Consider the following 25,763-nt stretch of genomic DNA (forward strand, 5'->3'; position numbering starts at 1 on the left):
CATCCAGACTCTTGGCTACTCTTTTCTCCCCCGGTAGATTAATGCAGGCCGCTCAAAAGAAAATGCTGATAAAGAATGGTGTTCTGTTAAACATACTTTATTTTCTTTAGAGTCTTTAATTTTTACCTTGATTTTCTAAAATTTCATGTCAAAATAGCATGAAAGACATGAGAAATTTTCATTTTTTTTCTCCCAAAACAGAAAAAAAAGCAAGAAAATACCATAAGAAATAACCAAATCCAGGCAGATGTACTTTAGCTTCGAAAAAGGAAAGGCAAAAAGAAAACAGCTTGTGATGCGTTTTTCCAGAAATGGACTATTTGGAGGGAGAAGAGTTGCTTGGTTAGAAAGAAAGAAGGATGGGAATTATTAGGAGAGAAGAAACAGTGAGAGAAGAAACTGGGAAAAGGAAGGCTGGAAGAGCATGAGTGATCATAGAGATGTAGCAGGGGTAGAGCAGATGCACAGTGGGAGACCCCAGGGTACCACATGTGACTTATGAGTTGATGGTTTGTCATCTTCTACCTCCATAAGTTCCCTAACAAAATTATTCCAATAGGAGGGATGATTTTCCTCTTCCACAAACCACTCAAAATTTTGAGACAGAATAATGCAAAAAGAAGAGTGAATAAAAGGAAAGAAGTCAGTAGAAGTTGCAGGCTCGGTAATTCATAGGAAAAGAAGGTAGGAGAAGTTAAGAGAGAGGCAAAATCCCCCAGGAAAGGAGGGATATGTGTGTATGCTCAGTGGTGGAGGGAAAGGCATTTACACAGAGTCAGTTTGCTGTGATGGTGGTGGGATGTGCAAGGCACGGGATATAGAAAGGGGAGAGAAGAGGTGGAAAGTTAAGCCTGAATGTACTGGTGATGAAAGACCTGTCAGAAGAAACCCATGAGAAAGAGGTTAAAATTAGGAAAATGAGAAGGTTATGAAGTGCTTTGAAAGTTAGAAAATGAAGAAAAGGGGAGAAGTTTTGCAGTAGAAGCCTGTGTCTCTGCTACCCTTTCGGTCTGTGCTACTCTTCTCCTGAGAATTAGGAAAAAGGATAGGAGCTTTGTATGTGAGCTGAATTTGTGTTTAGGTGTGTTTTGAGACTATTCAGGTATTTAAAGCTGGGAAGAAACACCTAGTATCTAAGCTGCATGAAAATGATCTAATACATTTTGCACTCGTATGCCATCTCAGAGAAGGTTATAGCAGGAAACCCATTCTCTCATTTCATCCAGTGAATCTTATGTGACATTTTCAGCATCCCCTGAGCTACACATTCCACTGCCCGTGCTGGGGTCTGTGTTCTTTGGACATCCAAAATACCCTGAGAATCCTTTCCTAGTATTTTCTATGTCACAAATGTGGGCTTTAGGCTTTTCTTGGTAGGAGCATAGCGCCATCCAACTGCTGCATCTTTCTAATACTCTGGGGAGTTTTAATATAGTGAGGAGTATTCTTGGACACCCCCCTCAAAAGCCCAAAGGTCTGTCACTGCCAGAAAGGGTGCCACAGGCTTTGTGGGTGTCAGGCTTGGAGACTCTTTTCTGAGCCTTCCCAGCTCCTGCGCTGGCAAGATCAGGCCTTAACTCACAAGTCATCAAGTATTAATCACTAGTAGTACACTCAAATCATTCCTCTAAAATCATCCCACCTTGGTTCAGCACTTGGATCAGAAGTAAATTTGTGCTAAGCTGCTAAGCGAAGGTGATTTACAAAGTCGGAGAAAAGTTTGCGAGTTGAAGTGCATCCTCCTGAGAGGTACGAGCAGCCAATTGCTGTCAGGAATCCTGTCCTCCGTTGCGGTGGATGGATGCATTCCATTAATACATCTCTTGTGCGTAGCGAAGGCATCTGTGGGGAAAAAAAAATCAGTCAAGGCTGCTAAAGAGCATTGCTCTGCACGGGTTGCATCCCAGCAGGGAGAACTGGCTTGAGTCTTGGCTCGTGAAGAGGCGCCTCTGGGGACTGGAAGTTTTTTCTTTACGATTTGAAAACCTGTATTGTGTAAAATTGTTTAATACTTACTATTCAATTAATTTTAAAGTGGCTAATCATCACTGAGCTTTAAATACACAAAGATTGTTGTTGGAGCTACAGATTTTCTTTGTTAATACTAACATTAAATATTTATTCTGGATAAGGATAATCTAGTAACATGGGGAAACACCTGTGATTGAACTGCTGAGATAAGGATCTCTACTATACACTTCTAATGCCAATATTTTCACAAACCTCACTATATTCAGTAGTAAATCATTTTAATTCATTTTCCACTCCTTTTCTCTCACAAATTTGAATGTATTTGATGCGTGAATCTTTACAATAGGTTGTAAACCCCAATTCATATCTTTAAGGACCTGTACTAAATTCTTTGAGGAGTTCTGTCTGACAGAACCCTTTTCTTTTCCTCCAGCACTAATTGGGTGATGATAATTGGGTAGCTTTAGGAGATGCCAGAGCAGGAGAAGGCAGCTGGAGACAGTGTGTGAGGAAATCCAAAACCATGCACAGATTTCAAATTTTATGAAGCTACGGCAATGCACTGTCTCACTTCAGTGAGTATTACCAACAGGCAGTTCCTCTCTGTTTGCTTTGACAGCCCCTTTTGTGTGGCTTTTTACAAGCTATGTAGAGGATAAACTTTTTACTTAAAAAGTGGAGAACGAAGTGATGTGTTTCTCCCTCTGGCAATAATATGCTCAGGGAAATTGGTGCTGAATACCTTTGTTATATGTATATGAATGTTAGATGCTTTTTCATCTAGTGTTATATTTTATATTTTTGAATGGGAAATATCTGATAATTGCGGTTTAAATGTCTTACTGATATACCATGCATAAATTTAATTACTTCAAATGGTATTTTGCTCCAAAATGACTTACGTTTTTTAAAAGATCCTCTTGAGAAGGAAACAGTTTTGTGGCATTGATATTTATTTAAAAAAAAAAAACAAACCAACAGCCTTTTCACAGCAGTTGTCATTCATCCTTGTAAGCATCTGATTAGGCTCTTACCCATGTTAAACTACTGCACTTCAGTGAATTATTCTGAGCTTTTATTTTTTTATAGAAATAGTAATTTCTTGTAATTTTAGTTCCTGTTAAGACCTGTGTAAACTCGGACCTTGTAAAGTCAACAGTAAATTTCCACTTGCTCTAGTGAAGCTGAGATTTCTCTTTCTCAGTGGAAAGAGAAATTTCCCTTTCAGCCTTGTGCAAAAGCCAGAGGTAGCAAGCGATCTGTCAGAGGAGTTTAAAGCAAGAGCAAGTGAACTGCGGTCCCAGGTTGCCTCATCTGTTTGTGAGGGACCTGGAGAAACTACGTGTGATGAAAAGAAGCTCATTCTTTAATTTCCGTCCTTATCGGAAAATCCGCGTGATCGGGAACTACCCACATCCTGAATTATTTCAATCCTTAAAAAGCAATTGCAGTTCACACATGGGGTGACATTTTCAAAGTAGTCAATGCTGCCCGATTCAGGTGCCAGCACTGCCTGCACGCGTGTCTAGGCAAGAGCTGTTTGCTTTCAAAAAGCTCAAAATCCACTTTTGCGGCAGAGTGCGTTTAACCTCAAACTCAGATTGGCGTGAGGGCTTTGGAGTTGTCTCCAGCCTTTTCCCCTCTTGCGCTGTTTTGTGCTACTACGTGAGCGCAACATAAACAGGAGTATTCACTTGCTGCCATTCAAGCAGTTTAACGCCCACTGAAAATAGCTTTGTAACAAAGTCCCTGCCTTGAGCAGGAGTACAGTTTTGACAGCAAAGAAACTCAGTGCTTCTGTTTTCCATATGCTGTTAGCTGCATTATGATCCCAGGATGTATACAAAGCACTGAAAGGCAGCAAAAACTATTTTCATTATAATATAAGCAACAAATAACATTTCCATAATAATTTCTGTTGCATTTTAAATAGCTTTTTGATCAGGTTAAATTTATTTGAGATAAAAGAAATGTTATATTGCTGTTTATCCTACAGATGCTCTTGTTTTGGTTTGGTTTGTCTTAATACTGCTTTAAAGGCTCCAGTGAAATCTTTCTATAGACTACTGAATATCCAGGAAATGCAGTACGCCTTTTCTTCTGGCTTCCAGTTCTGGCTATGTTCTTTTAAAAAAAGCTTGGCTAGCTAGAAAACACAGCCAGTTAGAGTGCCTTTCTGTGTATCAAGTCCTTCCTTCACGTACTAAGCCGTGTAGTAACTGTTATTCTTGTAACTGGTAAGTACAGGCTCTGGGACAAACATTTTCTATTGTAATTATTTATTCCAGAGCTGTGGTGTCTGTATGTAGCCCTGTTCTCAAATGAGGAATAGGCAGGTGAAACCTAATATGTAGATGAAATCTAATAATAGCGTGAAGGTTCTTCTTTTTCAGTTCACTGAATTACGCTGTAAATGGGCTTTAAGTAGTTAAGTTGTCCTATGAAAGCAGGGGAATGCAATGGCAACAGAGTATCAGTAATAGGTCGGCTGCTTTTTTCTATGGTTGTTTCTAAAGGGTACGTAAATCTGGGTTATTATTTTTTTAGCTATCGTAAAGCAATAAGCAATGAAGTTAGAATCACGCAGACAAAACGTGCATCTAGTTTTGGAGTTGTTTTTCTGCGTGAGTAGAGGGCTAATCTTATTATTGGTCAAATTATGGCCAGGTCTGCCGGAGAAGGGGCAGTAAGAGTGTGCACGGAGCACTTAGGACAGCAGTAGCGGCAAATGAAGGGCACCGCCTCCTCATTCTGTAACGGGAAAGTGGGAAATAACCTGGGTTAGGGAGCAACATCCAGATTGTGGTGTTCTCTAGGTGTCGTTGGGATATTCAGATATGGGTAACAGTTCCACATAAAGGAAGATAAAGTTAAAATCAGCTGCTTTTGAGGCCTCATCTAGAGGTGTGATCTATGTTTACTTTGATTATGTTTCCATCTGAAGAGGGCTGTGAGGAGCGCGGCAGTATTACAGTCACATTGCAGAGAAACCTTCTACAGACTGTTTTCTGCAAAGCTGTCTCGCTGCCTGTCACACCAGCGGTGTGCTGTCTGCTTTTGCAGTTTACTATTGTTAATGCAAGAAAGTATGACAAAGACTGGAGTTTGAATAAATACTTTATCTCCCATATACCCTATTTAAGCTTTTAGGCTTGCAATATTTCACAATAAGAACTGAGAGTTTTCCTATTAACGTGAGGTGTTAGAAGCAACCTAAGCTAGAATCTAGCTGACAAGTAATAGACCTTAATCAACGCAAACCATTTCTTTTTAAGCAACAACTGAAAAAAGAGAAGCAAGGAGAGATGTATTTTTATAGTAAATAAAAATTCCAACCCCAACAAAAGAAGCCAATTGTAGTGAATTTAGTACACTTCAGTAACTGTCAAAGGATCCATACCGATAGGCCTGTTTTCCTACAGAACTGGTTGCAGGCAGACAGGAGGAGGTCTGTATCACAGCTATCGCCAGGTAGAAACACACGCATTTGCACCTGCTTTTGTCTTGACTCTTGCAGTCAGACCTGCCTTAGGCATGGGCAGCGCAGGCAGGCAGGCAGTGAGTGCAGGGACAGGGACGGGGCAGCAGGACCCTGGTCATCCTCCGCCTCGGCTCTCCGGGAGAGAAGCTGAGCCCCCCATCCTGCTGAGCGCCAGGGCCAAGCTGCCCTGCTCCCCTCCGCTCCCCACCCCGCTGCTGCGAGGGACGGGGACTCCCTTCAGCACACCTCCTGCTCTCCTGGGCTCCCGTGGTGGCTTGGCAGGGCTCGGATAGGTTACTTTATTCTCATTATTTTTGTCTGATTCTTTGGGTGACAACATTCAGTTTTACTTAAACTACTGAGAAGCCTGCAATACCTGCAAACGCTTTCAGGCGCTTGTATGTATGGAGGCCAAATACCAGCGGGAGAGCATTCTGATATGCCAAGTTTCTTGCCGTTGTACTGACATTTGCTTAAAAAACCAGCACATTTTCAAAGCCTGCTTGTAGAGCCCTCATGAAATCATCTGGGAACATTTGCTGATATTAAACGTTTTCTTTGTTTACCTCAAAAATGACAAGTTTACTTATCCAAACTCTTTTTTTCTGTGTTGCCTTAGCACCCATTTACATAGGAAGGCTTTAAAAAAAAAAAAAAAGCACCAAATTAAGTGAAGATGTGAATTTAAAACAAATCACTTTAACGGCATTAAAATGCTGTGTACGAATTCCGTTTAGAATTTGAGTGCTCTAAACTGCCTTTAACTTAGTTACCTTGAAAGCCTCTTGATTGTGAATAAGTTGGGGACTGAGGCCAATTAATTAATCCACTTTAAACATTAATTCTGTATAATTTCCTGAGTGAGTGTCTGTAGGCAATCCTGAGGAGTACAGGCTGCAGAAACGGAAACTAATGTGGATCTTACTTTCTTTCAAAGGACTTTGGTTCCCATCTAGGTCTGGTAACAAGTAGCTAAATTTGAAAAGGGCTCAGCAGTTTAGATATTCTTTTTTTTTTTTTAAGATCTGTTTCTTAGAGTCACAGTGGTACCGAGTGCTGAGCACTCCTTAAAATATGTATTTGTGCCTATCTGTGTGTGCTCAACTCTTTAAAATCTAGTCCCGAGCTCTTTAAACTTTCTGCAGTGACTGCATTGTTGGAGACCTGGGTTTGTTACCATCCCCTTATATAGTCTCAGTATCCTCTTCATCAGATTTTCATTAAGCGTTTCACTAAAAAATTAAAGTTCATTAGAGATGTTGTTCATGTCAGCCTTCCCAGCTATTTCTGAGTCTTTTCTTTAATCTAATGCAGTGGAATTTAGAGAAACGCTGCAAGCTTTGTAGTAAATCTTCAAGGGAAAATTCTGTTGGCAGAACGTAAGGTACATACTGATCATCAGCGATAGCTGCTGCTTCGGTATGATCTGCGCTGACCTTAATAATATATAGAACATAGCTTAGCAGGTTTGTGACCATAAACGCTGTAAGCTGTGGATCATGATGCAAAGTGTTGTGGGCACGGTTTCTTCTCCAGTGACTGCTTAGAGCCTTTGAAATTCCAATTTACCCTTTTCTAGTATAGAATGTAATAGCATTGCTGGTTTTTTTTTTTTTAAAAAAAAAAAAACAAACCTCTTGAATTTATACCAAGTATTTAATGGCAAAATCACAATTTTTTATTCCACTTAGCAATTTGGCAGTGGAAAGGCCCTACTGTGTTCTTTCTTTGAAGTCTGAAAAAAATCTGGCCTAGGTTCGTTATTTGGGGAAAAGAGATTTGCCTTGTGTAACAATTATTCTTTTAATGCCACAGGACACTCAGGGTGCATTGTGTTTTCCTGACACAAACATTTAGCTCATCTTTTGTCTTTATACCAATGGCTACTTAGATGAGACTTGTAGAATTCAGAAAGAAAAGGAAAGCACCGTCTAATAAGGGATTGTCTTCTCAGTAGCCCTACCGATTTTCCAAAAGATTTTGCTTTGTGTAATGCATTATAATTATATGACAGGAGAACAGTGGAGAATATGGCATAGCATTTCCCATAGGTTTCCTTTCTGAGATAAGAAAGATAAACATTCTGCTTTGCTTCTCCAAGAAGGACAAAAAAAAAAAAACCTCTGCAGTTTCCTGCGAGGCAGTTGGATGTGAGCTGCTTTCTGGAGCTGAGGCTTTCCACTGCCAGACAATGATCTGTGTCATGCGGGGAAACTGGGTGTACAAAGTAAGGAAGCCCCCTGGACTGAGGTGAGCGTCCTCGGCTTCCTGAGAATGTGCCTTATCGCCCAAGGGTCCCTACGCACTCACACAGCTTTATCTGCGCAGCTCCCGGAGGGGGAGAGCGGCTGTTTATTTTTCCAGGGCGCTCTCTGTTCTGGGGCAAACAAGGGAGGCCTTTAATTGGATCTCTCTTTTGTTCCTGGATTGCTGCGACTTCAACGAAATCAGGAGGAGCAGAAGCGGGACCGAGGTCTGGTTTAGGGTATGCATAGCTTGACTCTAAATGACCCGCCTCTGTTTCAGCTGTGACACCCGGGCCAGGGAAATATTTTGCTTAGACTGGCTTTCCTAAAGCAGGGAGAGAATCTCTAGTTACAGAACGACGTGAGCAGCAGCGATGCTTTCCCTTTGCTCCACTCTCTACTGCACTTCTACAGTCTAAATCGTGCAAAAGGGGAAAAAATACCCAGGCATCACTTTCCCATACCAGCTGGGAAGCGTGTGCTACGGTTCCCAAAAAGCCTGGGTGGGTAAGACATTTAAAAGCTTTAGAAGGGTTCAACAGGAGAAGCTGTAAAATTGCCATAATGCTCCCAGTGTTAATGGTTAACAAGACGGTGTCAAACACAGAGGGATGACCTCCTCGATAGATTCAGATCTTTGCAGTTCCCTGCGTTTTTGCTTTCTTGTTTAACTTTCTCATTTGTAACTTCTTTTATTATTCTCAAACCAAGTTTTGTAACGCACTGACATCTGCTGTGTGTTTGACTAATGCAACCACTAAAGAACTGAAATAAGCCTTGCAGCCTATGCATAACAGGGCTCGAGAAATAAAATTTAAGAAAAGGGGGAAGAAGAGTGGGAGAACCTGGTAGCTTATTATATAAGTTATACAAGGAGGTAATAGGGAGCAAGCCACTCTGCCCTTAAGGATCTTATAATTGTTTTATTGGAAGAAATGGCACAAAGTAAGCTGATTTCAGTCATGCGCACAGCAGTTCTATTGGTTGACTATAGTTATCACCATGTAGAAAAAACTACATTAGCCCAATTTTTCCTTTTTTTTGGTCTAATCAGGGTTGTGGTGATGTGATGGCCCTGATGTGATGAGCATATGATCCTGATAAATAGCTTTTCTGCCAATTTTCAGAAACACTGAAACTGAGAGGAAACAGTGTAGCTGAACAACGCCGCTATCTGCACACCAAGCACTGTATTATTTACAGCTGTTCTGCGAGACGGGAGCAGCCTCTAACCCACCAGCAGATAACTGTAGGTAACTATATCAGGAGCTGCTGCACAGTAACATCACTTTCAAAACACTAGACCAAACTGTGAAAAGACTCTTCCAGTTAGATAGCAGCAAAACTTACTGCTGGTCTAAAACTTCCCTGAAACGTTTTATCTGGTGATTGATTTCTAGCTGGGGCGTGAGGCAGCGGAGGTGCTCCATGCCAGCATGGGACAGTCATACCACTGCTGTCTGTGGGCTGAAGGTAAAGCCACGGACGGCCTGTGCATCACTCAAACCCAGATCCCAGCCTGTGCTCCTGCCCAGGGTACTGATTCAGCTGGACATTTCAGAGACCCACAGCAATACTAATCAGAAATCTTTTATCAAAGCAGCTTTAAATGAGAAACTAACCTTTGCCCAAAGGAATAGTTAGGCAGTTTTGCTTTTCGTCAAAAATTTACTGTATTTCTAATGAAAACCTGAAGGCAAGCTGGGATTTTTGGTTACATTGTTCAGCTGAAAAGAATTGTTTATAAAAACATACTTTTTTTTCAGAAACAAAGTGTTTTACTAGCTTCAGGGAAGAATCTCTTCTACAATAAAGACTGAAAATCTAACAGTCTTTCTGGAAAGGGGGGACTCTCCTAGGAAATGGTTTCTCAAAATACAGACTTCCACCAGTTCCACGAATCAATGAGTTATGGGGTTGTCCCTCACATTAGTCCTTCTATAGGTAACGTCAGCGTGGTAAGTTGCTGATGTAGGCAAGATCCTATGCATAGACACTTGAGCAAGAAAGGATAGATGGCCTTACTTCTTTTTATTTCTATCCCAAAGCTGGCTGTAAAACCTTGTTTTGTAAATGTATAGTTTACTAGAAAAACTAGGCTTCAAATGTGTCATAAAATGTAGTTTCTCCTTTTGTTAGTTCCCAGCAAATGTGCAAAATGGCTGCAAGACCATGACAGTGCTGGATTAACACCCCACCCAACAGAAAGAACTGAAACAGAAAAGTACCTTTTCATTATGAAGAATCTTAAACAGTAGGGGAAATCCTCCTCCCCTTGAGATCAAGAGGGAAATTCCTTTTTAGCTTCAAAAGAACCAAAATTTAGCTTTGTATTATTCTGAAAGCCTATTTAAAAGCCCTGGTGTTTCTATCACTTTGCAGGCTTCCCACAAGCAGGGAAAGGAGATACAGCTCTTTACATCTCTAGACAGAGATACAGCTCTTTACATCCTTATATCAGTTTTACAGGTCAGTAGAAGGTTTGCTTCTGGGGTGGTGCTCAGGAACATTTCTTCAAGGGCATGTAGCATTACATGATTGCTGACTTTCTCTCATTCTTTTTTTGGTTTCAATGGGAGCGATGTCTTCCTTGAAAGTCTACGCTGAAGTGCCCCTCATTCGTTGTTTTTAATGCTTCTTATGGTCAAGCTCTAAATATCACATTTTCAAACCGAGATGTCTGACATTAGCAATCTACATGAGTTCCAGGTGCATTTAAAGATATTGTGTAATTCTGAGAAACCACATGTGACATTAAATGACTAGTGGAGGATCCAATAGCAAATAAAACTCTACTTTATACCTTCCAGCAACCGTGCTGTTTGTAAAATACTTGAAGTGCCCAAAATGTGACATGCTGCTTAAATATGCTATATATTATTCCAACCATAACATCAACTAGTAGAGACTGATGCTTTAAGCAGAGTTGTAATTGTTGAAGAACTAACTTATCAGGTGAAGCTGAGCCTACTTCTCCTCATTGGAGTGTAAGCCATGCATAGGGCTGCATTTGTTCCTTGATATGCACTACACATTTTCAGAGCTGCTCTCTGTAAGGATGCTAGGATACACGAAGCACTAAAAGCTAACAAATCACTCAAGGCAAAAATCTTTAAAAAAAAAATAAAAAGAAAAGAAACAGCCAAACCCCTTCATTTCCTCTGCTATTTAATTAAGTTGGATAAGATCAAGGTTAAAAAAATTCAGCCTTTCACCCTGCCCATTAAAAATGAACGACAGAAGAAGAACAAATTTTAATTTTTTTGAACTATTATTCCAAATATCTGCTGAAGATTTTAGCACACATTCAGTGCAATGCATGCTTCCGTACTTAGTGGGCATTGCAAGAGCTAAGCCAAACATGAAGCCATTGAACAGAACTGGTTCAATACAATATTCAGTCATGTGGCACGCTGGCTAGTAGCCTTCCAATGCAAATAATACTATTTCATGCTTAATATGAGACACCTATGGCACCAGGAAGATGAAGATGGATGGTATGGAGCTAACTAGGTACCTAAAGGGGCAAGAAAGAGGTGGGAGAGAGATTTACATTGAAAATAATTTCATTTTGTTGTTAAATAACATAAGTGAAGTTTATATTCTGAACCCCGCTGTGGGCATCATGGCGATTCTTAAAAGCCTCGAGGGTATTTATCCCCCATCACACCCATGCCTTTGGCCAGAGTTCTGGAGGAGCTGCTCTGGCAAAGGTCTCTGGGAGATGAGCTGGGTCTTTGACACTTACGGTGATCCTCACCCTTCCCCTTTCCAATCGGCATCGTCTCTGTGGGCTGTGCCGGCCAGCCGTCGGGAAGGTGTTAGTGTGTCCTGAACTCCAGGCGGAGTTGTTGCTGTCTGACCAGGTTGTGCTGGCTGGCTCTGACCGAACCTTTGACTTGAACCCTTGGGTCATGGGGTGGAATTATTTGTGCCTAGCATAGGTTGGACTTGCTTGTGGGGCTTAACTTCTTGCGACAGCTATTCTTCTAATGGGTGTATCTCTTTTATTTGTTGCAAGGGATAGCTACAAAATGGATGAAAAAAAGGCAAACAAGTTAAAATGAAATTATATGTATGTAAACAAACTGTAGTAAAATGAATGGGCTGAACTTTCATCTACATCTCAACTGGATTTGAACCAAGCCCCTTCCAAGAGTCTAAGAAAGTTTGGTTAGTTATTTTTTTGTTTGGTCTGCTCTGCATTTCCTTGCTCTCATTGCGACCAAGAGCAGAAATACTGGAAAACTGTGAGCAAGTCTGATATGCTGATATTTCTGGCCAGGTCAAAAGTAGGACAGGCTGGAAATGTCATGCAAACTCCCATGTTTGGTAGATTTCCAGTTCAGGTTTGCATACTCGGAAGGTTGGAATAAGATCGAGATAAACAAAAAGACCTCGGGGTGATTGTGCAGACAAAAATCAACTTCCAGAATTTAGGTGGCTGAGCTTAAACTGAAATATTCAGCTTCTTCAAGGTTTCTGTTCTTGCTGTGAAGGGAAATTTAATGTTTTGGGATTGCATTGTGCTTCCAAGCCCACTGGTTGGTTGGGACCATGCGGAGATTTAAAAGATGTCTGAGGATCAAATCCACCTTCCACTGGCGCCACAACCTGTATCTCCAATGGGTGCATGCTTTCAAGTTACGCATAAAAGTTTTGGGGGGACTGTATGTAATCCGAAGTTGACTTTGGCTAAAGCTTAGCTCTTTTCCTCCAGAAAGAAGAAAATCACTTCCATCACATCACTTTTAACCTGATTCTCTAGAGATTGTATGTGGTTTGATCCTACAAAACAGATTTGTTCTCACATCAAACCTAGTTATATAATTTGCAATCTTATAATCTTTTTAGAAACATAGTAGTTACATTTAAAAGGAAACAAACTTGAGCTTCTAATTGTTTTAAAGTGCAGCATGCACTCCGTAGAGGCACAGCTAGAGCTGGGGGGAGTTAGATTGTCAAGTGCAGCAGTTCCAACCAGGGAGCTTAGAAAACAGAAATGGCTTTACTGTTCCAGTTCATGCAGGCTGCACATACATCAGCGTGGCGATGTCACGCATTTCTCTTGAACGTGGGCTGCATCTAACCCTTCAAATTTTTAAGAGGAGGTGGATGCAGTTTGTGGGGGCATGGTAGTCCTCTCTCACCTTAGCTCTGCCCTCTGGATCTGGCAGGGTATCCTCTGAGTGTTTCAGCCAGGGCTTCTGTTCAATAAGCAGATGGGGGAGAAGCTTGTGTGTTTACGGAGTTATTCACAAATGGTTTATATAGGTAACACGTACATATACTCCAGATGTGGACAGTCTATTTTAAAACAAAAACACCCTTTTCCTGGCTAACCTAGCCCTTTCTACAACTTCTGGAAGACCTCGGGACATGACTACTTAACTTTAACCAAGTCCAACTTCTAGTTGCTCAGAAACAGACAAGGAGCATGACGTACATGGTCATAATGCAGATATCTGAGTATACATGTGGATTTTACAGTATGTTGCTATATTGGTATAGCTGTGCTCCCAGGGCAGCACCTCCCCTGCAGGAGCCTGCAGAAAATGGACAGAGAGCACTGAACATGCCCCGCGCAAATTCTCAAGAAGCTGCTAAAGACAAAACTTGAATTCACAGTACACAGATGTGCTGCCCAAATTCAGTGGCCTGAGTGAGTCACCACAAGGTACTCACTCAAACTAAAATCGGAGTAGCTGCAAACATGTACAAGCATGTCCCCATCCGGCCAGGTCTGTTGTAGGAGTGGGAGCCCCCAGCACGAGATTGAGCATGGGTATCCCCAGGTACTGCCACAGCAAAGCACTCCCGGTGTGGACACAGCTAACTAACAGTGTCAATTGCTAGAGCTCACTTCACCCTCAAGCCTGTTGTACAGGCTCTCCAGATTAAAACAGTTTTGCCAGTATGACTGTCTCTCTAAAAGGGCTTTTGTCAGCAAAGTGTTATCAGGTGAGGAATTGCTCCTCTCCCAGTCATTTGCACTGCAGTTTTGTTGCTATATATTATGTTGGCGGATCTATGTCTCCTGCATTTAGGAGTTTCAACTTGTAACCTGAATAACATTTTCAAATATTGTTTCCTCAAAGCAGTAACGTCCTAGACCCTGAATGAAAACAGACTTGAGTAGATCATACGAGTTCAGAGAGAATCACGGCTATAGTTTGGGACCCGTGTTCTCAGAGAAGTAATAGAAGACACAAATTCTCTTTGACGTCCCTAGGTTGGTTGAAAGAATTTTTCTTGAAGCCTCTTTTTTTCAAAAAATGTGAAATTTGTACCATTTTTTCTGCTTGGATCTTTAACAGTGCAATTTTTGCAACAGTCTAAACAGGCACGCAGATTTTTTATTACCTAGAAATTATCTGTTAAACAGTGTATCTCTGTAGCAACAACGGGAGAAGCCTGCTTTGGCTCTAATTTTGTTGTACAATGCTATTAATTTGCAACTTCAGGGTGATCTGGACATGAGTGGACTTGTATGGTTTGGGGTTTTTTGTTCCTCTTTTTTTTTTTTTCCCCCACCCATGCTTTGTAGAAAAATAAGCATCAATTTCGAAGTGCTAGAAAGAGCAGCTTGCTTTGAAAGTTGTCAGACTCTGATACAAATGATCTTTACTTCGAGCTTCCTAAAGAGATATAATTTCTACTCTGTCTAAAAAGAGGAGGCTGGCTTGTTTGTTTTTATTTGCAGCATTCGGCAGCATTGCTGTAGGCCGCTAACTGCAGGATGGCAGTAACACAGGATTATCCTGCAGAGCCGTAACTAGTGAATCCATAACAGCCAACCTGAACTCTGCTGCGGGCTGCCATTTAATACCACAAGAAACTGTTTGCATTTCATCATGTAACCGGCTGTGTGAATTCAAGAACCTTCCCTGGATCAGGCTGTGTTTTCAGATGAAGGAAAGGAACTACCAAATGGTAGAGTGAAATATATAGTTTGTTTTCCTGTAGGCCTGTCCTCTAAGCATAAACAAATATACTGTAGTGAAGACTCTGGCTCAGGCTACAGAAAAGAAACTGCGTAGAGACGAGATGGGAAGTAGGACTATAAGAGGGAAAAAGGTTGGGGCTGCCTTTTCTCATGAGATAGATTTCTTTGATATCGAGGCAGTAGGAACAGGCTCAAAATGAGATGGGACAGTGAAAAGTAGCTTCATAGTGTCAGCTGAAGGGGGAAATATACTCTTCTGATCCTAAAACCTTTCCCTCTCAAATTCCCATTGGAGCAGGTATAGAATTTGAGCCCGTTTGTGACTTGTCCCTCAGGCCCTGTTAGATGGGCTTTTATTCAATGTGATTTCAGTCCAGATCATAATAAAGTTGCTCTGTTCCTCATGAAGCTCACATTATGGACGTACAGCCATCATGGTCTACGGACTGCTTAGTTTTTCCTGTAAAAACAGAAATCCTTGTACGGCTGGGAGCTTGTAAAAACAAGCCTGAAGCTACCAGAATTTTTAGCTTTACAGTATAAATGAGAAACTAAATTCTCCACTGCGGAACATATACGCACCTATATATGCTCAAGGTTTTGACAATGGGACTCATTCATGCAGAAGACGACACTTTCCAGGTGAATATTTCCTTGTTCTGGTGTCACACGCCAAGTAATGTAATTAACCGGCGCTGGTGAGGTGGTCGGGACTGTGCTGCTGGGAATCCTGAACAGAGGGGAAAGTAACGCTGTGTGCGTTTGTGGTGTCCCGAGATGAGCGAGGTGAGCTGCAGGCCAAGTGAGACGTGAGGTTCTGAAAACGAAACCTTTCTCAAGCCCGAGTTCAGTGTCTAAAGGGAGTGACGCGCACGCAGCTTGGTCTCACATAATGCTTGCGCTGAAGTTGCAAAGACGGTTATTGCTGGTAGCCAGTGCTGTGCCGCTAACCAGCACCTCCAGGATCGAGCCCTGCCTTCGGGTGTCACTGAAAAAGGGAGCGAAACGGGCGCCGGAGGGGGAGCGGGGCGGCGGCCGGCCCGGCCCGGCCTGCCCCCGGCCCCGGCGGGCCGCTCCGCGCTGCCCTGCCGCCGGCACACGGAGCTCCCGCGCGTCGGTGGCACAGGAAAACGCCTCCGTCTTCCAGCCTCGTAACAGATTAGGTCTGATGGATTTCCATTGAGGCCAGGATATTTTCTTTCCCGCAGTACATTTTGTTAATTCTCATGAGCGCCGGGGTGCAGGACAGACCCTCACATGCCGGGTTTACATGTAACCTTATTTTCCTGCGTTTGTTATGGGAATAAATACTCCATGATCTTCAAGACTAGTGGTATTTGAGAGAAGAAGAGTTAAAAGGGAAGAAACTAGAAATACTTGAAACGGTAACGCGGTGGCCGCCCTGTCCCGGCTGCTTTGGCAGCTCCGCCGGGGCCGGGAACGGCGCTGCGGGGACCGGCCGGCTCCCGGAGCTCGCCGGGGAAACGGGGCTGGGGACACGGCGCGCCCGGGGCCGCTGTTAGATCCGTGTCCGTGCCGTTCCTACGCGAGCCAAATGAACGCGGGTTAACCTGGTTACCGTTGCGGTGTGCTGCGGGCTAGAGCGGTCCCGAAAGGCGCTTGCTTAGGGCTGCACGGCCGCGCTAGCCGTCTGTCCGTCCCCGGGAGCTGGGGCGCGGCGTGGCACCCGGAGCGGACAGACAAAGGGGCTGTGTCGCCTGTCCCCGTCCGGGTCTCGGTGCGGGAGGAGGCAGCCCTGCCCCGGTGCCTGCAGGCGGCGGCTTGGCTGCGCTGCCCGGACGGGAGCGGGGCGCTCCGAGCCAGGGGCGTCCCGTCGCTCCCCGCCAGAGCCGCGTTTTCTCTCCAAGAGAAAAAAAAAAATGTTAGGGAGAGGAAGCCTGCCACATTTTCAAACAAACCGACCCCAAACCTTCCAGGTAGAAATCGGCTCTGCTGCCTGCACGGGGGTGAGTAGGAAAAAACCACTCGGGCTACTCGAGTCTTATCAGCGCTGCAGCTGAAGGCACGGCGTTCGTGGGAAGCCCTGTCCGGGCTGCCGGGCAAGGCGTGGGGGCGGCGCCCAGCCCCGCGTCCCCCGCGGCGCTCCCCGGTGCCCTCCCGGCACAGCGCGACGGGCCGCGGGGCTCCCGCCGCGCTCCTCGGCCGAGACCCCCGTCGCTCGCCGTGCCCCGCTCCGGGCGGCCGTGCCACCCGCGGGTACGGGCTCAGCCGCTTCCCAGCCGCGATACCGGACTTGGGGCCGCAGCGGAGGGTCCCGTGCTCTGTTCGGGAAAAGGGACCCGGCCCGGCTCGGTACCGGAGGAGGAGGACGAAGCCCCGATTTGCAGCCCCCCCCCTCGGGTCGCTTCTTAGTGGGATTGCGCGGCCGGGGCTGAGCCCCGCTCTGCCCGCCGCCTTCCCGGCTTCCCTGCGCGGGGAACGCGCTGGGGCCGGGGCTGTTCCGCCCTCGTGTGAAGAAAGCGAGAGCTCTTCCCGTCCTGCGGCGGGATCTGCCCCTCGCCGCAGCGGGCCGGGGCTCCGGGCACCGGCGCCGGGAGCCCCCCTGCACTGCCCGCTCCCCTCCTGCTTCCCCTACCCCCGGGGGCGGCTGCAGGCCCGCTCCGGGAGCGGCTCCGCTGGCTCCTTCTGCACTCGCTTTCTCCGGGTTTGTCAGCCTCCTGCCCGGCCCCGGGAGCAGCGCCCGGCGGGGCGCGGGCCGGCCCGGGCGCGTCGCAGAGGCGGGCAGCCGCCGGCGGGTCGGGCCGCTGCCCCGGGGTGGCGGCGGGATCCCCGCTCCTTCACCGGGGAAGGGCTCGCCGGGCGCCGCTGCTCGCTGCCCGTCCCCGTCACTTGCGTTCGCCTCGCTGCAACGTTGCTGCCAGCGCCGGTGAGACCTCAGCGCCCGCTTAACTGCAGCTACAGCGTCCGGGCTCAGCTTTAGTGGCGCGCTCGTACGTTTTCGGGTGGGTCTCTAATGTCCCCAGAAGGGCTTAGTTAGCACCGGGGAGGGGGGAGAGCCCGGAGCGCCTGCCTGCCCTGGTGTCAGACGCTCCGGTAGCCGCACACGGGGCTGCGCGCTCACCTTTGCCGCTGCTCGGCCCGATCGCCGCTCCCAGCGCTGGGCTGAGCTTCTGCCCCGGCGTTCATCCGAAATCCCCCTTGGCGGGGCTGTCAAAAAACCCCAAACAAGCCCCTCGGATGTCAAATGTCCTCTGCGAGCGAGCGAGCGAGCCCTGGTAAGGAGCTGCGCGCCCGGCTTAGGAGTGAAAAGGGAGGAATCTGCCATTTGGCGGAGGTGCTGACACACGCAGCGGTGCTGTTACACCTGCCCCGGCCCTCGCCGCGGCAGTGCCGGCGAGGGGGAGCGCCGAGAGCAGCATGGGTGGCCGGCAGAAGGGAGCTGGCCGGGGCCCTGGGGAGCGCGGCAGCCCCGGCCCCGGGCGCGCCGCCTCGGCGGGCGGTGGCGGGGCACCGCTGGCTCCGGCTGCCCCGCCGCTCTGCGCGGAGCGAGCCGCCGGGGCGCCGCCGGGGGCCGGGGAGGAAAAACGCGGAGAGCGTCTCTCCTGCGGGCCTGAGGCCTCCGCCGTTCCGTTTGTGTGCGGGGGGGTGCGGAGGGGGCGGCGTGCGCTGCTCCGCGGCCGTGTGCGGAAACACAGGGGCCTCCTTTCTGCCACCAGATGCCTGCAGCCCAGGTTCTGGCGTATGCGTTTCTCCGCCGATGGGAGAGAAGGGATTCGTTATGCAGCTATAGGCGAAGATGCAGAAACGTGAACTAGAATAGCATATATAAACGAGAAATAGAATAATATCTATAAATAGAATAGCTACCCGACGCGCTGTTTTATTTCTCAGTTAAAATACGTTTCTACGTCTTCGACTGTCTTCCCCCACAAACAGCCTGTCTCGGGGAGGGGAGCGGGGACCCGCGGGCCCTCGGCCGGGCGGAGGAACTAGAGATCCGCGCATGGGCTGCCGAAGCCCCGGGGCACCCCGACGGCGAGGCGGGCTGCACCGGGCGTGCTGTTCGAGAGCTGCCAGCCCTCCGGGCGTGCGTCTGCTTACGAAAACTGCTGTAGCACGTAAAATCCGCGGGGCGGGGAATAGCGCTGCGCAGCGGTTCGCGTTCGAGAAAGGCAGAAGCGCGTCTGAGGGCCGTGACCTGCCGGCCCGCGGATCTGCGGGCGCCGAGGTGTGCGTGTGGCTTCTCCGGGGGTCGCTTGTGGGCAGCCCGAGAGGGGAAACACCGAGTTGTGCTTGAGTACGGGCGGGGAGGTCGGGTCCGTGCGGGCAAATCCCCGGAGCGGGGCCGTACCGGCGGCAGCGGGCTCACTGCAGCGCCGAGCCCCGAGGGCCGAGGGGGGGTCGCGGTTGGGGAGCGCAGGTGGCCCCGGCCCCGCGGAGCTCGGCCCGGCTCCTGCGGCTGCCGGCGGCCGCGTTGTCTGGCGGGGAGGGGTCAGGGGGACAGAGCGGGCCAGTCCGCCCCGTTCCCGGAGCTCGGGCTGCAGGCTCCGTCAGAAATCCGTGCAGAGCATCCTCTGTCCGCCTGCCCGCTTCTGTACTGCTGGGGCAGCCCCCGCCAGTGGTTTATTACCACACGACGCCTCCTGTGCTGGGGGCAGCTGAGGCGGCCTTTCTGCTGCTCGGGGACGCTCTACCTGAAGGCAGGAAAGGGGAAGGAGACGGGGAATGTCGATGACACACACGCTGCTCCAGGAACCGTGTGAAATAAGCCGGAGCCCTCCAGGGGAACGAGCAGGAGAGCTGCCCGGTGTGTCATCCCCCGCCTCCCCACCCTGCCCCGGCCCCCGGGGCGCCTTTCAGCCCCGCGGCCGCGCTGGGTGCCTGCGCGTACTTTGCGGGGAGGGAGAAGGAGCGACCCGGCACCTCTTGCTCTCTGCCTCCTGCAAATAAGGGCTGCAAGAACCGACTTGCAGGGAGCGGCAACGGCCTCCCCGCGCTCCCCGGGCGCGATCGGTTGGCGGGGCCCGGGGCCAAGACATATAAACGCGACCGCGTGTGCGGCTGGACGTGTGACAGCCGCCGGGGCAGGGGCGAGCGCCGCGGCTGCGGGCACACCCCCTCGCACCCACCGCCTCCGGCGCGGCCCCTCGCCGGGCGGGAGGGCAGCGGGGCGCCGCGGGCCCCGGGCGGGCTCCCCGGGCGGGCTCCCCGGGCGGGCTCCTCGGGCGGGCGGCGGAGGCTCGCTCAGCGCCCCCCGGACACCGCCCCCCCCCTCCCCGCCCCCGGCGGCGCGGCCGAGCCGGGGCGGTTCCGCGCTCCGCGGGGCCACGTCGGGCCGCGTGCGCGCGGGGCTGAGCGCGGCGCCGTGACTGCGGGGTGAACTCGGCCGTGCCCAGCGGCTCGGCGGCGATAGGGGAGCGGGCTCCTGACGAAAGCGGAACTCGGCCGGGCCCATACAAATCAGAAAAGAGCCCGGCCGCCGCGGCAGAGGGGAGCGGAGCCCGCGGGGGCAGGGACGCCGCCGCCGCCGCCGCGCTGCACGGACCAGCGGCGCCGCGAGAGGCGCCTCCCGATCTCCCTCCCGGCTTCGGCCCCGGTCCCGGTCCCGGCCCCGGCCCCGGCCCCGGCCGGCGCGGGGCGGGACGGCCGCCAGCACCGGGCTCCGCGCACCGCTGCAGCGGGCAGCGCTCGGCACCGCGCGGCGCTGCGCTGCGCGCCCCGGGCGGCGGGGCGGCGGACGCGGGGCACCATGATGAGCGGCTACCCGGACGGCGAGGAGGACACGGTGGCGCTGCTGGCTCGTGACACCGGCGGCAGCAAGGAGCCGGATCGGGGCAAGGAGGAGCTGAGCGCCGAGAAGGGCCCCGAGAAGCCGGACCCCTCGCAGAAGCCCCCCTACTCCTACGTGGCCCTGATCGCCATGGCCATCCGGGAGAGCGCGGAGAAGAGGCTCACGCTGTCTGGGATCTACCAGTACATCATCAGCAAGTTCCCTTTCTACGAGAAGAACAAGAAGGGCTGGCAGAACAGCATCCGCCACAACCTCAGCCTCAACGAATGCTTCATCAAGGTGCCCCGGGAGGGCGGCGGCGAGCGCAAGGGCAACTACTGGACCCTGGACCCGGCCTGCGAGGACATGTTCGAGAAGGGCAACTACCGCAGGAGACGGAGGATGAAGCGGCCCTTCCGGCCGCCCCCGACCCACTTCCAGCCCGGCAAGACCCTCTTCAGCCCCGACAGCTACGGCTACCTCTCCCCACCCAAGTACTTGCAGTCCACCTTCATGAACAACTCGTGGCCGCTGGCGCAGCCCCCCGCGCCCATGCCCTACACCTCCTGCCAGATGTCTGGCGGGAACGTCAGCCCCGTCAATGTGAAAGGACTGTCGGGCCCGGCGTCCTACAGTCCCTACTCGCGGGTGCAGAGCATGGCGCTGCCCAGCATGGTGAACTCCTACAACGGCATGGGCCACCACCACCACCCGCACGCCCACCACCCCCAGCAGCTCAGCCCCGCCAGCCCCGCGCCGCCCGCGGCCCCGGCGGCGAACGGAGCCGGCCTCCAGTTCGCCTGCGCCCGCCAGCCCGCCGAGCTGTCCATGATGCACTGTTCCTACTGGGAGCACGACAGCAAACACAGCGCCCTGCACTCCCGCATAGACATCTAGGGAGGCTCCGGCCGGCCGCCGCCACAGACCTGCCCTTGCCCGGCCCGCTGCCCCTCGCCCATCCCGCCGCGTTCTCCGGCGCTCTCGTGTCTCTCCTCCTCCTCCTCTCTAGCTGCGGGCTCTCCTCTCTCTGTGCCCGAACTGTTGCGGTGGGAAAATAGTAGCCCTGCTCCGCGTGTAGTCTAAGTGCAGGAGCCGTCCTACGGTGAGGAGAAGGCGGTGTAAGTGTGGGAGCTTCCCCAGCGGGGCTGCGCCGGGTGGCCGGGCCGGCTGCCTCGGGGCGAGCTCGGATTTACGTTCGTTTCTCTGCTCGTGTCTTTGTTTGTGAGGGGTCGCGGGGGGAAAGCATGTAATTAAAATCAGGCTGTTTAGCCCTCAGAATTCTGCTCCGGTGTAACCCGGCCGTAATCTTTTCGGGCTCAGCCTTGGGAAGAGTAAAGCGGAGCTTGTAAATAGCGGAGGCATTTCCGCGCGTGGCGGCGCGGGGCTGGCGGGGCCTAGGCGCTGCCGTGTGCCCGCGGTGCTCGTCCTCCTCCGCCTCTTCATCTTCTCTTTCTTCTTCCTCGGTCTGCAAAGCACTGCGCTTCTTCCGAGCTGTGGCTTTTCGTCAAAATAGTACTTACGTGGGGACTGCTGCAACAGCAGGAGATGTGCGATATTGCTGGTTATTAGAAACCAACAAACAAAACCCGCCAGGGTCACTCGTGAAACGTTTCGGCAACGGTAAATATATTTTTTAAAGAAGACAATGTCCTCTGAGGTCTTAAAAGTAATTTTATACAGGTCTAAAAAAAATATTTTGATGTTATAAAAAAAAGACGGTTTCCTATAAATTGGAATATTTTTCCGTGTGCATATTGTTATTAATAATGAAAGTTAAAACTATCTTCGTATTTTTCGACCCCAAACCTGGCCCAAAATGGATTTTCCGGTAGGTTCTGCTTTTGAATGCTTGCCCTTTTTCTTAAAACGTTTTGATCCTTCAATTTTACATAGATTAATGTGAAAAAAAAAATAGCGTTTATAATCCAGGGGCCAGTTCATAGCGATTTTATAAATGTTTATGTAAGCTGATAGATGCTGTGGCGTAGTACCATTTTGGGACCAACTTTTCTAGAGTGAACTAGCACTTTTATTGTACTTTCTAGCATTGTAAAGTCTCCAATAAAATGCCTTTCCTTCTTTCCGTACCGTTTTATTTCACTCCGCTCCTCCGCGCTCGGCATCGCGAAGCGGCAGCAGAGCACCGGGCGGGCCCCGTGTGCCGGGGCCGCTCCGCGCTGCCCGCCCGGCTCCGGGCGGCGGGCACGGCTCCCGGCCCCCGCCCGGCAGCGGCCTTGCCGTGCTCTCCGCGGCCGCCCACGCCGGCTCCGCTGCGGTGAACACGCGGGCTGCGCTCGGGCGGCGTGTCGGCTCCGGTGAGCGCCGTGGCGGGCCGCGCACCGTCGGGAGAGGTCCGGCGGGGCCGCCTCTCGGCCGCGCCGACCGGCGCCCCGGTGCTGTCCGGGCGGCCGCCGCGGAGGTGCGGGGACCGCTTCGATGGCACCGCGGGCGGGCGGGCGGGCCCGGGAGCGCCTCCGCTCCGGGGCGCGGACAGCCGCCAGCACTTCGCCCGTGGGCCCGGCCCTCCCGGGGCGCCGGGAGGCAGAGCCCTCCGGGCAGTGCCGGGGGCTGCGCCCGCCACAGGCCCCGGCTCCGCTTTCGTTCCTTCCCCGCCTGCTCGGGGCCGCGGCGCTGGGTGACACAGCGCAGCCCCGCGTCGCCTCGGGCTCGGCCCGGCCGCGCTGCGGCGGGGCCCGCGCCCCATCTGGGCCCCGGCCGGTGCCGGTGCTGGGAGCCGCTGGCGGGCGTCGCTTTCCTCGCCGGGCCGGTGGCTCCGGCAGCGGCACTCCCGGGGCCTGGGCCCCGCTTCAAAGCCTGCCTCGCCCGCAGGCAGCGGCCCCTGCGCGGGCGCCTGGGTGCTCAGGAGGGGACGGGGCGGCGGGCCGCCCCCCCCAGTGCCGGCCCGGGGCGCAGCGGGTCCCCTTGGACGCCGAGCAGGGCCAGGCCTGCTGTCCCGCGGGCGGGAGCGGGGATGCGGGTGTTCCGCTTGTTCCGGGCTGCGCGGGCAGCTCGCTCCCCCGGAGAGCGGGTGCCAGGGGCGAAACCCGGTACCGGGGGTGAGCACTCCCCTCCCGCTGCCGGGGGCCTGCGGCGGGGCCCACGGGAGACGTGACCCGCGGGCGCTGGGTGCAGACAGGGCCTTGCCCGGCTGCCTGACGCTCTCCGCCGCGGTCTTCTGCAGGCTCCCTGCATGGAGGGAAGCGGCGGCCTCCAGCTCGGTCGCAGAAATCAGTGGGGGGACGTGGGGACCAGTCGCCTCTCTGCCGCGACGCAGCTCGGCGGGCACGGCCAGGGGAGAGGGGCTGCGGGGCCACCCGCCGGGCCAGCCCGGCCTCGCTGCGGGCTGGAGGCGCTGCTGTGCCCCCTGCCCCCGGTCCCAGGGCCTGGCCCGAGCGGCAGGGCGCTGGGAGCGGGGTTGCGGCCGAGGGGCTCCGCTCCCGGGCGGGCGGAGGCGCGGGGCTGCGGCAAACGGCGTCGCTGCCCAGCGCCCGTTCCGCGGCCTCTCCGCGCTGCGGGCGGGGAGCTGCGGGACCGAGCTGCTGCCCCGGGGCCGGGAGGGAAGGAGCGAGCCCGGCCCCTACACAAACACCAATCCAACGGGAGGCGAAAGGCCGGATCGGGCGGCGGACAGCCCCGGGGCTGCCAGCGCACATGGGACACGGCCTCCACTCACGCTTTTGCCACCCGTGGCTCTGCCGGCCGCTGCCGGGAGCGGGGCGCTCGCTCGGGGTCTCTGGCCTGCCCGGGGCCCTCGGGTGGGAGCAGGCGGCGGAGGGAGAGGCGGCATCGCTCACACGCCCCGAGGAGGCAGCGGGAGCGCGGCCACCGGCCCTGACAGCCGGGCCGCTGCCTGCCCCTGGGCTGCAGCCTTGCGCCGGAGGGCTCAGGGCCCTGCCTGCTTGTTGCTTATTCGATAGGTACTGCTACTCCCGCTTGTCTCCTGCGGGGTAGATCGGGGCCACGGCGAGCTCGCCAAGGAGACCCCTCCGGCCGCCGGTGGGCACGGGGCGAAGGGAGGGCGGGAGCGCCGCCCCGGGCCCCGCACAGCCCCGCGGATCTCCCCCGGGCCCCTTCCCGGGCCCTGCCATCGCTCGGCCGGGCTGCAGCGCCCTCGGCGAGCACCCGGGAGCGGGCTGGGGCCTCGCTGGCTTTGGGTGAAGCGATAGCTGGCGGTGCCTGGGTGCAGGGGCAGGCGGCGGCAGCCCGGCACCGGGCAGGGCCGTGCGGCCCCGGGGGCTGCTCCGGTTTCCGCGGGGTCTCCAGGCGGCGGCGCCGCTGGGGAGAGCCTGGGCCCGCGATGGGTGAGCAGCACCCGGCTGTGTCAATACGGAGGGGCAGGGAGCAGCGCGTTTGGCTGCCGTTCGGTGGTGGGCAATCGCTGCCTCGGGACGAGAGCCTCCCTTCCCAAGAGAGCGCGGTGCGGGAGCGTGGGGCAGCTTGGAAGCAGGCAAAGGTGCCCTCGGCGTCCCCGGCCAGCCATCACCCACCGGTGGCTCGCTCCGCTACGGCTCCCGGGGCCCTGGGCCCGACGGGGGAGAGACGCGGCCGCGGAGCCCTTCATGCGGGCAGGCAGAGCCAGGAGAGGCCGCTCGTCCTGCCGGCCCGGGGCCTGTCCGTCTGCCCGGCTCCCTGTGCCGGGCCGGGGCTCTGCTCGCCTTCGCCCCGAGCCCCCCGGCCGCTCCGCGGCAGCAGCGCGTCCCCGTGTCAGCCGGGGCCGCCGTCGCGCCCATAGGATGTTTTCACGATCGTTTTCTGTATTTTATAAACAGAGGCTGCACTGAATGTAAACGCGCGTGCTTTATTAAACAGCCGCCGTGTCCTGGGCACGGCTGCGACCCCCTCCCTCCACCCTGCCCTCAGGACCACCCGGGCAGCCCCGGTGCGGACCGCTCCCCCGCCCGGGCCCGGCGGGACGGGGCTGGCGGGGCCGCGGGCTGCCTCCAGACCGGCCGTGCCCCCGGCAGCGCCGCCTCGCTCTGCCCTCGGCCCTCCGCGGAGGGGCCGGGGAATCCGAGCGGGAGCCCCGCCGGCGGCCCGGGCCGGCCTGCCCGCGCTCGCCGGGCGCCGTCGGGCGGCGGCGTGGGGCAGAGCGGCTCCCGCCGGCAGCAGCGCGGCCTCTGCCGCTGTCCGGAGCGGCCGGGCCTCCCGTTCAGGTCCCGCCGGCCTGGGGAGGGGGCCGGCTGTCACGTCCCTGCTCGCTGGGCAGCAAGCACCGGGCCGGCGGGGAGCCGGGGGACCTCGCTGTGCGCTAACAAACCCCCGGGTGTGGGCGCGCAGGGACTGAGCCCCCCGTGAGAGACTTGTCCCCCCGCGTCCCCAGGCCCAGGCCACCGGGCAGCCTTGCTGCTGTGCAGCATCGGGCCCGCATCCCGGGACAGCGGCACTTGG

The 25,763-nt window shown here is 52.9% G+C and overlaps 1 protein-coding gene and 1 long non-coding RNA gene across 2 annotated transcripts; one reads left to right on the forward strand and one right to left on the reverse strand.

Annotated features, from left to right (window-relative positions):
- Positions 1-198: 198 nt before the first annotated feature.
- Positions 199-19,833, reverse strand: LOC148050858 (uncharacterized). Its single transcript, XR_015700578.1, has 3 exons — positions 17,727-19,833; positions 15,227-15,374; positions 199-1,842 (listed from the first exon to the last, which is right to left on the reverse strand). It is a non-coding gene; the product is annotated as an uncharacterized LOC148050858 (long non-coding RNA).
- Positions 19,834-20,272: 439 nt separating this feature from the next.
- Positions 20,273-22,458, forward strand: FOXL2 (forkhead box L2). The gene has a single exon (XM_009477513.2). It carries the CDS (start codon positions 20,355-20,357, stop codon positions 21,270-21,272), a length of 918 nt encoding a protein of 305 aa, XP_009475788.2. The 5' UTR covers positions 20,273-20,354; the 3' UTR covers positions 21,273-22,458.
- The last annotated feature ends 3,305 nt before the right edge of the window (positions 22,459-25,763 follow it).

This window comes from Nipponia nippon, unplaced genomic scaffold (assembly GCF_047370975.1).
Source record: "Nipponia nippon isolate SJK-2023a ecotype South Korea unplaced genomic scaffold, ASM4737097v1 scaffold_7, whole genome shotgun sequence".
Classification (NCBI taxonomy): Eukaryota; Metazoa; Chordata; class Aves; order Pelecaniformes; family Threskiornithidae; genus Nipponia; species Nipponia nippon.

What these genes read in the sequence shown, in the direction of transcription:
- FOXL2 (XM_009477513.2), top strand. Translation starts at nt 20,355, where the DNA reads ATGATGAGCGGCTACCCGGACGGCGAGGAGGACACGGTGGCGCTGCTG.